Source organism: Plasmodium sp. gorilla clade G2 (assembly GCF_900097015.1).
Source record: "Plasmodium sp. gorilla clade G2 genome assembly, chromosome: 14".
In the NCBI taxonomy this organism is placed as follows: domain Eukaryota; phylum Apicomplexa; class Aconoidasida; order Haemosporida; family Plasmodiidae; genus Plasmodium; species Plasmodium adleri (nom. inval.).
In genome coordinates, this window is record NC_041706.1 from 2,249,189 (window position 1) to 2,261,402 (window position 12,214).

The window sequence follows — 12,214 nt, forward strand, 5'->3', positions numbered from 1 at the left end:
AAAAAAAAAAAAAATATCACTACATAAAATATATTATATATAATATGTTTTATATATAATAAAAAAAAAAAAAAAAAAAAAAACGGAAAAATATTTACACATGATAAATTATTTCGTTTTGGAGACTTCAACACATAATTGGATAAATTCCATAAAGGTTATACAAAAAAAAAAAAAAAAAAAAAATCAAAAAATGACTTTTCTTTTAAAAAAAATTAAAATGGTTGTCATAATATATATATTTATAAATACATAAATCTATTACTAAAAAATTTGTTTTCAATTGATATATTATATAATATAATATTGCTTAACTTGTGAACATATTAAAAAAGCACGATCCAAAAAATATTCTATACACGAAATATGAAAAATATATATATAAATATTATATATATGTAATAATATATACGTATGTATAATATAATATTATAAGATATACATATATATAATATTATATATATAATATTTATAGGAAAAATCATATGTTTATTATAAATTAAAAATATTTATATATATATATATATAAATCAAATTTTTTTTTTTTTTTATATATATATAAATGTATATTAATATAATGGTAATTGTTTTTTTTTTAATATAAGTGAATTCAATGAATACATAAATAAATAAATATTTATATATATTTTTTTTTTCTTGTGAATTTATTATAAACTTATAAATATATATATATATATATATATATTATTTTTTATTTTTTTCTTTCTAAAATGGAAGAAAATGATAAAAAGAAAAAAGGCAATAATAATGAAGATAATGTAATAAAAACAAAATACATTGATATTTATTTTGATAATGATGAAGAAATAAATATTCCTATAAATAGAGGGAAGAAAAAAAACTACGAAGAAGATGTACAACAATATATAAACAGAAGGAATGATGATAAAAAGAATATGTTGATTATAAACGATTATAAAAATAAAAAAATTATAGATGGAAAAAATAATGTTAAGGAACATTATATGATAGAAGATAAACATAATAATTCTTATGATGAAACCATAAGTGATATGAATATTTATAATAATGAACAAAAAAACATATATAACAAAATATATGATAAAAAAAAAAGTGCCAATATTGAGAATAATAAGGAAACGAATGACGCATATATTAATAGAGATACCAAGGAATATGAAATTCCTATACATAGAAACAAAAGTCGTAATAAGAATAACAAGAATATAAATGATAATTTTTATGGACATAAACAATATGATAATAAACATCGAGAAAATGATGTTGATGATGATGATGATTTTAATAAAAAAATGCATATATTAGATATATTTAATTATCATGACTTTCCTATGAATATGCTTGGAAAAAAAAAACATAAATCCAAAACGAGAGAAAAAAAATTTGTAGTTGAGTTTGTAGATACATATAATGATGAATATGTAAAAAAAAATTTAAACAATAATGTTATTTTTGAATCTATAGGAGTATGTAAAGGTATATCCTTTCTACATATAAATAAAAATATTAATATTAGTTGTATAGGTTCACAAGATAATAATGCATTTTATTTTTATAAAATGATACCATTTGAAAAAATATATACAAAAGATACCATGGATAAAATTTTAAGCAAAAAATATAATGCTGCTGTAATCGATGAGAAAGCACAAACAAATGTTTTTAGAAATAAAAACAAGACAGGAATGATTTCAAATGAAAATAATAATAAAAATGTCAATAATAATAATAATAATAATATATATGATGATCATAATAATATTTATAATTTTTTTTCTAAAAATTATAATAGTCTTAAAAATTACTTTTTTAAAAAGAGAAAAAAAGAGAAAAAAACATTATATAATGATTTATATTTAACACCTTATGAAAAAAATTTAAAATCAAGTTTATGTATAGGTACTCATATATATTCAAAAGAAAGAGCTGTTAAAAAATGTTTCGGATTATTAATTGAACAAAATGTTTATACAGTCGATCAACCACAAGATGAAAATACATCTTCTGTAAATAAAAACTTGGAAAATCTTTATTTCGATTTCCCATATAATAAAAATCAAATCATTTTTAAACCCGTATTTTATCCATATAAAAATGTTGAAATTATAAATAATTCTTTTCAAAATTATATCAAAAATATTAAATGGGATAAACTTAATAAATTGAAAGATGCCCAATTTTATTATGATACCAAAAATAGAATTTTCAACTTTTCAAAGGATATATATTTGACAACGAAAACGGCAATTAGGCGCTTCGATTCTCCAGCGTAAGAATATTGAAAAGAAGAAATTTAAAAGGATTACATTAATATTTATATAAAGAAATTATAACTATGTATATATGTATATATATATATATATATATATATATATTTATTTATTTTTATATTTTTCATATTTATTAGGGATTTTATTATTCAAACTAGTAACCGAGTTAAAGATATAAATGTACAAATGAAAAAAATATGTGAGAAGTCTTTCAACATCGTTCATGACTCCATTTTGAAGTTAAGCAAAATGTCTAAAGCTTCTTAATTTTGAAATTATCAGATGGATCTTTTTAAGATTTTCATTCTATATATATAAAAATATATATATATATATAATATATATTTGAATGCCTTTTTTTTTTTCTTTTTTTTTTTTTGTGACATTATGAAATATAATATTCTTCACCTTACAGTTAAATCTAATTTATCATAAAGTGTGACATTTCCACTTTTAATTAAAATAATTATGTTAAAATTTTTTCTTACGTTTTTTATTTGATTTATATGATATATTAAAAAATTATATATATTCATTTTTATTATAAATTTTGTAAATATATATATATATATATATATATATATATATATTATAGATGGGAATTTCTCATATATATTAAAATATATTTATCATATATAGTTTGTATTTATTATATTTTTTTTTTTTTCTATTTATTCTTATATTTTGTTTTCATTATATCATTTTATATTATTAAACGTTGCTCATTTTTTAGTATGGACAATTTTTATTATTCAAAAGATTTTAATTTTTCTTACTATATATAATTTATATATATTAGGAATTTCTTAAGAAACTTATTTCATTTTTTTATTTATTTCCAAAATTTTGATAATATAAAATAAATGTGAAAATGAGTGTACCCGACTTGAAATTATCCTTTTATTTTAAATTAAAAAGGTGAAAATTATAAAACTTGAAAATAATAATTTAATTAAAAATTCATACATATTAAATATTATGGATATATATAAATATAAATATATATATTTCAAAATTTTAAAATAAAAATGTATATATTTGTATTTTTTTTTTTTTTTTTTTTATTATAAATATAACATAGAGAGTTTTTTTTTCTATATGATATTTTTATAATATGTAGAATAGTGTATAGTGTATTAAATTCTTTTTATTTATTTTTTTTTTTTTTCTAAACAATAATAACATAAATATATGAAATAAATAGGTTTAATTTATATAATTATATATATTATATATTTAGTCATTTATTATATTCATTTTATATGTATTTTTTTTTCTTTTCATATTATATATACTCTTTTGTTTTTCCCTTTTACTAAATGAACCCTGAACCACTTACTATATTTTATTTATATCGTTCCTATTAATTAAAAAAAAAAAAAAATCAAACGTCAATCTATATATATATATATATATATATATATATATTTATATATATTAATTTTTTTTATATACATATAAATATATATTATACGTACATAATATTATTATATATATAATTTATTTACAATATTATTTATAAGTATCAATTTAACACAATTGTCATGTATATTATATAATATATATATATTTTTTATTTCAAAAAATTAAATTTAATAATGTATTAATGTTTTCTTCAATTTTTGTACCCCTATATAAAAATATTTCTTATTAATATTATTAAGATATTTAATTTTATGTTATTTTATAATTTCAATTTATAAAAAGAATATGTTATAATTATAATATATATGTAGTGATAAATATATATTATATATATATATATATATATAACATAATAATGAATAATTTTATAGAATATTAAAAAAAAAAAAAAAAAAAGAAAAACATCAATATTATAATATATATATATATGAAGTTTATAAATATATTTATATATATAGATCTATATTATATTTTTTTTTTTATTAATTGTTATATAAATATATAAGTAATATAATCATTTTCTTTTATTATTACTGTGTTCTATATATTATTTTTATTAATTTGTTATATTTTATTATATTATATTATATAATATTATATTATTTTTTTTTTTTTTTCCCTTGCTTTCCCCCACACTGTATTTTCAAATGTTATTGTATAAGAAAAAATAGGAAAAAAATATATATTAAAAAAAAATTAAAAAATAAATAAATTTAAAAAGGGACATTTAATCGTAATGGTAATTTTAAGCCATATATATATTGAACAGTAAATATACAATATATAAAAATATATTTATATATATATATCTATATATATATAATACGATGAATAATAAAAAGTTGAATAATAAATTTAAGAAAAACCATAGCGTTGTTAAGTTTAATAAAAAAAAGGATGTGAACCGATATGATTTTAAGAAGAAAAGTCAAAGCTTTAAACATAAAAAGTCTAAATTGAAAAATAGCCATTTTGGCGTGAATAAAAATTGGAAGGATAAAATAAAAAGTTCGCATATAAAAAGAAGAGATAGTAATAATAATAATAAAAATAATCAGGATAAGAGGAGTTCCAAATATGAAGAGAATAAAAAAGATATTTATGATATTGAACATATAATAAGCAGTATTATTGAAAAAAAAGTGTCCTTAAAAAAAGTAGATGATAAATTTATAAATAATATCAAAACCATTTATGATATGAATGAAGAATGGTTTATATTAAAAAAAAAATTAGAACATGTTGTAGTCAAATATGTTATTAAAAAAAAAAAAAAAAACCTACAATATGACAATTTAAATTTTTATGTGAAGAAATTTCAAAAAAGAAAAAGTTTATATGATAAAATTGAAAAAGGTGATAGGGAAGAAAATGGAATAACCATAAATGATAAGAAAGAAGAAGGAACAAAAAACAAGAACGAAGATGAAGATGAAAATGAAAATGAAAATGAAGACAATAGTGATAACAATAATTATTATGATAATATGAAAAAAGACTCTTCTTTTGTTTATCAAGCCAAATTATTTCTTTTAGATAATGAAGACATACTTTTTGATATGGATGAGGAAAAAAAACAAGTTGTTTTAAATTCAAAATTATGGAACAAAAAAATAAAAGCTTTTCTTAAAAAGAGATCTTCGTCACAAAATATAACATTAAATAATGATGATGAAAAAGCCAAATTTATAGATTATAATAATATCCCAATACATTTAAACGAATTATATAATAATGATAGCATTCATAAAAATGTTTGTGTAAATAACAACAAGAGTGATGTGAAAATAAAAATAAAATTAATGTTAAAAAAGAAAATAAGTATGAATGATATTTATCATTTAATTTATAATATAGGGATAAATATGATTTATAATTATTATCAACTTTATTTAGAAAAATATTCTAATGATGAAGAAAAAATTCATTTAGAGGTTATACATAATAAAAATAATATATTTAGTGATAGAATAAATAATATTGTTGTATTAATAAAAAAAAATCCACTGATATATTTTATATATATAAAAGTATTAATTGATTTCTATAATAAAAAAGAAGATGTATTTTTAAAAAAATCTATACTTGAATGTTTAAAACATATATATTTATATATTATACCAAATGAATATTTACTAAATATTGAAGAAAATAATCAAATAGTATTGCATTATATATTAAATATAATATTTAACCGATTTAATTTTAAAGAATATAATTTTTCTTCATATTATTTTTTCTTAAATGCATTAATATATATGTATTCATTTGAAAATTATTTGAAGAAATCATTTCTACAATATATTTTCATATTAAAGAATGGAATATATAGCTTGATCCCTAGTTTATTTTATCTATCAGCGAATAATATAAATGAATTTTGTTTAAAGAAAAAAGAAAATAAATTTGCAAATCTTAATATTATATTAGAAGGATATTGTATACTTAATAAAGGTAATCCATTATTATTAAATTTTTTAAAATATTTAATTACCTTAGAAAAATTTAAAGAATACATAACTAATTATATTTTTCAAAAAATACTTGTAAGCATAAAATATTGTGTAGATATTATAGTAGACCATTTAAAAAATAAGAATGAACAAAAGGTTAATAAAGTAGATGATAAATTAAAAAAGGATATTGTATGTATAAATAGATGTTTATATATATTATATAAAATGGATTCACATTCTTTTAACAATATGATGGAAAATATTATATATTTTGCAACATACCTTTTTGAAATGTTTTCAAAAAATATATATGAATTGTATGAACACAAAAATGAATTATTGAATGAATGGAGTGTAGAAAAAATGGCATATATATATTATGAAAAGGATGATACACAAAAAGGAATGATAACCGATATAACTAATAGAGGATCCTATTGCCCTATAACAAATTTATCAAATGGTGATAATGTTCAACAAAACAATCTTCAATATTTAGATAATTACAATGATGATAATAATAATAATAATAATATTAATGATATAAATATTAAAAAAGAACATGAAGATGATCTAAATAATGAACAAAAAATAAATAAAAAGAATATTTCAAATGGTTATAATTTTAATACTAATAACAAATGTCATGATAATAACGGAGAAGCATTTAATAGTTCTGAAAATATTCATGAAAAAAATATATCAAGTGACCAATTGAATGACAAACCAAATGAATTGAAAGACGAAATGAATGATATATCAGCAGAAAAGGAAAAGTCTCAAAAAAAAGAGGATAATAAAAAAAAAAAAAATATAGAAGAAAATATATTTAATAAATATTGTTTATATGGTTATTTAAGTAGTAAAGTTCTTAAATTATTATCAAGTATTTTAGTAAAAAATATGTATTTTATTATATATAATAGATGTTTATCATTAAAAGATAAAAATAATAATCCTTTTAATGAAAAGACAAAAAAAATAGAAGAGAACAAATGTTTACATAGTTTAAATGTATTATCCTTTTTAAAAGTTATTAAAAGTGTAGAATCATATAAAATAAAAATAAATTTCTTAGTTCTTATGTTCCTTTTATTATATTCATCAAAACAAATAGATGACAATACATATTGTTATTTTTATAGCATATTGAAAGACATGAATTATTATGAAAGTGAACATACATATAATTTATATAGTCTATTGACAGTATTAATATTAACAGATAATAATATTATAAGAAATATCAGTTTTATCAAAAGAATTTTTCAACATAGTATCCATTCAAAAGAATTATGGACACATGTTTTTTCTATCATGATGATAAGATATTTGATATTGAAAAAACCAGAACTAATCAAATATTTATATCATGAAGAAAATAAATTATATGAAAATAATCTGAATTATGTTAAAAATAATTATATATTAAAATTTAAAAAATATAATCAAGGGAAAGAAGTTAATATCAATGATAAAATGTTTATTTATAATAAGTCAATCAATAATCCAGTAGATACAAATTCAATATTAACACATCTATATGAATTTTATACATTCTCTTCTATGTTAAATGATAATTTTAAAAGTATACTCTTAGAATTTAGAAATATAACCATATTTAATTACAACCCTTTTCAAAGAAAAAGATATAGTTCTATACGAAATTCTGTTCACCTAGATTTTTCTAAAAAAAGTGGAAGTTTAATAAAAACGGAGAAGGAACATAAACAAGATGAGGATAATAAGGATTATATAAACAGTCACGATAATACAACAAAAAAGGATACACATATGAACGTTAATAATAATGATGATAATATTCATAATAATAATAGTACTAGTAGTAGTAATAATGTAAAAGTAAATAATAATGGTAAGAATTCATCCGAAAATGATTATGATGATGATGATTTGGTTATTAACATAAAAACAAAATATCATAATAAAAATGAAAAGGATATAAAAAGTAATTTTACATTAAATTTAAATATTGATGAAGTTACAACTAGTGCTGTTAGTATGGATGAGGATCCCAAAGAAGAAGAAATTATATATAATAAACAAGACGAAAAACAAGAACATAAAACAATTAATAATCATTCGCATATTAAGCATAATAGCATATCAAATGAATTATTATATGAATATACATATGAAACAAGTGCTGTTATAAATATTATGGAAAAATTAGCCATAGAATATAAAAATGCAAAAGAACAACTAAACATGTTAAATACGTATAATAATTTCTTACATGATTCATGTATTAATGACAGAGCAGTTAATCAAAATAATAATAATAATAATAATAACAGTGTTGATATAAAGAAACCAAAACAAAAATTAATACATAATGTATACCAAAAATATTTCTATGATATATTATGCTCATATAATAATAATAGTTTTAAAAAGTTCAAAGATAAATATCATATTAAAAAGAAAAAAGCAAAATCCAAAGATCGTCAAGATGATCAAGATGCTTCATCAAGTGATGAAGAACAGGAAGAAGATGAATTCTTAGATGATTATATAAGAAAAAATTTTGATATAGATAATGATATAGATATTGCTGACGACGATGAGGATGATATACTTATTAACAATAAATTTAAAAGAAATCAAAACAAAAGAAAACTATCATATGGTGATCCAAATAATTATAAACAGGAATTTAAGAGGAAAAAAACAAAAACGGGTGATGACCTAAAGGATGATTCTATAGAATTCACAGATTTTATTAACAAATTAAAAAAGAAAAAAAATAATTAAATTGTCTAAATTTAGTTGTCCTTTTTTTTTTTTTTTTTTATTTTTTTTTTTTTTTTTGTGTCAACATTGAAAATATGTATTAAATTATAATAATATGCATATTATATATTTTATATGTATATAATTTGTTTTATATAGATATATAGAATTAGAATCTTTTTATATTATCAAATTTTCAAAAAAAATAAAAATTTATTATATTGCATTTTTTTTACCCTCTAAGTTGTTTATTTTTATTAATAATATAATTAATTGTTTTTAATATATATATATATATATATATATATATATATTTAATTAAATAAACTAATTAAAAAACTTAATAAAATATTAATTAAAATATATTATATAATACAAAAAAAAAATAAATTAAATTAAAACGAAACAATATATATATATATATATATATATATATATATATATTTATTTAACTGTTTTATTTATATTTCAGTTTTTTTTCAAAATAAGTTATATAATCATAATCTATTTTTTTAATTTTGTCCATTAAGAATTGGACATCTTCATTTAATATATTCTTATTTGTTTTTAATGTAGTAAATTTTTTTATAAAATGTTCCTTTTTATTATTATCATCATCATCATCATCATCATCTGTATTAGATGATTCATTATTTTTTTTTTGTTCACATGTTTCTTCCTCAGAATAAAGATAATTATATATTTCTTTATTTTTATCATTATCTATATCTCCGTTTTTGTGTGTTTCTGATGATTTAGTTCTTTCACTGTTGCTTGATGATAATTTATTTTTGTTGTCATCTAAAGAGGATAATAATGTTTCGTTTATATTTTTCTTTAACTTGTAATTTTTTTTATCATCTTGTAAATTATCTAATTGTTCTTTTTCTAAGTATTCATCATCAAAACTATTATCTACATTAGAAATATCATCATCATCATAATTATCTTCATTAGAACTATTATCTACATCAGAACTATTATCTTCATCAGAACTATTATCTTCATCAGAACTATTATCTACATCAGAACTATTATCTACATCAGAACTATTATCTTCATCAGAACTATTATCTTCATCAGAACTATCATCTTCATCTTCATCTTCATCTTCATCTTCACAACTATCATGATTTTCCTTATTAGTATTCACCTTATCATCCATTTTTATATTAATTTTCTTGTATTCATCTTCCATATTAAACATTACATATTGTCTAACACTTTTATTGACATTTTCAGCATGTGAATAATCATATTTATGATTTTCCTCTTTTTGCTCATTGGTACTATTAGATGGTTTACTTAATATACCATTATTTGTATTTATTATATTATCTTCTTTTATCAAATCAATTTCTTCTTTTAATTTAATTTTTTTTATGAAAGAACGAATAGTAGATATTTGCTCATTATATTTATCTATCGACATATACAAAATATTTTTAAATTCATTTTCTTTACATTCTTGTTGTTGATTTAATTTTTGGTCATTCATTAATTCAATTGTTTTATCATTTATTTTTTTTATATTAATGTTTATATTCATTTTATTTTTAAAGTATACTTCTAAATTATTAATAAGTTGTATTATCCCTTTATTTATATCTTTATAAAAATTTTGTATTATGACAATTTTTTTTTCAACATTTCTTATTTCTTCATCCTTTTGTAATATTAATTCGTTTATTTCATTTTTTTCTTTTTCTATGGTTTCATTATTTTTTTGGATTATATCCTTAGAAACATTTATATAATTATTTAAATGTTCTTTCTTTTCATTACAAGATATAATTAATTCTTTTAATATTATATTTATTTTTTCTCTTTCTAATGTACTTGTTTCTTCTTTATTGGTATTTTGTGTGGACACCTGAGAATGCTTTTCATTTTCTTTTTGTAGTACTATTTCAAAGTCATTTTTCATGAAATTTAAGATATTTATTTTTTCTTCCAGTTCATTGAGATTAATAGGCCTAGGTGTTTTTTTCTTTTTTTTATTAAACATTTTTTTTTTTTTTTTCTTTTTTGTAATATTATTATAAGTATTAGATTATATTTATTGTTTCATAGTAAAAAATTATATAAAATAAATATGTATTTCTAATATATGAATAATGATAGGAATAACTAATAATATTTAATTGCAACTGTGTTACACGTTATAGGTCTATATTATATGAATGTTATCGTGTCTATATTATTAATATATAAGTAAACAAAAAATATGTATTTATTTTTATATTTTTTTTTATAATTAACTAACAATTAAAAAAAAAAAAAAAAAAAAAAAAAAAAAATAGTTATTTGTTTTAAGAATAATATTATTAATTAGTTATTTTTATAAGTGTTAATATATAGAATAATAATAAAAAAAAAAAAAAAAAAAAAAAAAAAAAAAAAAAAAAAGACTTTATTCATAAGTATAGAATATAAATAAATATATAATATATATATATTTTTATATATTCGAATTTAACGTACGGAATAAGACATAGACCTGTATAAAATATAATACCTATGATCAATATAAATATGATTACGATTTAAAGAAATTATTTTTTTCTTTTCTTAATAAATATTACTTTTTTAAATACATATTGAATATAATATATATTTTTGTTAATATTTAGAAAATAAACAATAAATGCCTACTCCTTTAATTGTTTTAATATATACTATTTATTACAGTGATAATAATATAATATATATATATATTTATTTTATTACTTATTATTATGTTTTATGAAATATTTATATATATAAAACTCTTTATATTATATTAAGATGGTTATATATCGATTTGTATACATTCCATTTCTTATTTATTTTTCTTATGGTTAATTACCACATTTGGGTAATGAAAATATACAAGTGAACTAATAAAACATGAAAACAAAAAATTTATATTTCATCAGGAAAAAAATACATACATATATATATACATTTAATACGTATGTCGAAAAGTGAATGGATACTTTGTCTGATTTATAATACGGGATGAGAAAAAATTATAAATTGTGATATGATATATTTTATGCCATATGAATAATTCAGGAAAAAAAAAAAAAAAAAAAAGAGAGAGAAAAATAAATATATTAAAGATGCATATCATTTAATAATACATTGATATACTTATATATTTAATAATAATCTGAAAAATAATATACTTCTTTTTTCGAGATATATTCATCATTTTAAAATATACTTGAATTTATATATGTATGATATAATATTATCACAACAAGTGAACAAAAAATACGTTCTATTATTTAACTCAATATATTTTAAAAGAGAGAAAAAAAA

At 17.3% G+C, this 12,214-nt stretch overlaps 3 protein-coding genes across 3 annotated transcripts; 2 read left to right on the top strand and 1 right to left on the bottom strand.

Annotated features, from left to right (window-relative positions):
• Nucleotides 1–731: 731 nt before the first annotated feature.
• PADL01_1457600 (conserved Plasmodium protein, unknown function) lies at nt 732–2,540 on the top strand (the record flags this gene model as incomplete). The annotated part of the gene is made up of 2 exons (XM_028684872.1): nt 732–2,272; nt 2,411–2,540. The coding sequence occupies 2 exons, from the start codon at nt 732–734 to the stop codon at nt 2,538–2,540; spliced, it is 1,671 nt and encodes a 556-aa protein (XP_028540907.1).
• Nucleotides 2,541–4,525: 1,985 nt separating this feature from the next.
• On the top strand, nt 4,526–8,929 carry PADL01_1457700 (large ribosomal subunit nuclear export factor, putative; the record flags this gene model as incomplete). The annotated part of the gene is made up of 1 exon (XM_028684873.1): nt 4,526–8,929. One exon carries the CDS (start codon nt 4,526–4,528, stop codon nt 8,927–8,929), a length of 4,404 nt encoding a protein of 1,467 aa, XP_028540908.1.
• A 436-nt stretch (nt 8,930–9,365) lies between these two features.
• On the bottom strand, nt 9,366–10,916 carry PADL01_1457800 (conserved Plasmodium protein, unknown function; the record flags this gene model as incomplete). Its single annotated transcript, XM_028684874.1, has 1 exon — nt 9,366–10,916. The coding sequence occupies one exon, from the start codon at nt 10,914–10,916 to the stop codon at nt 9,366–9,368; it is 1,551 nt and encodes a 516-aa protein (XP_028540909.1).
• Nucleotides 10,917–12,214: the final 1,298 nt, after the last annotated feature.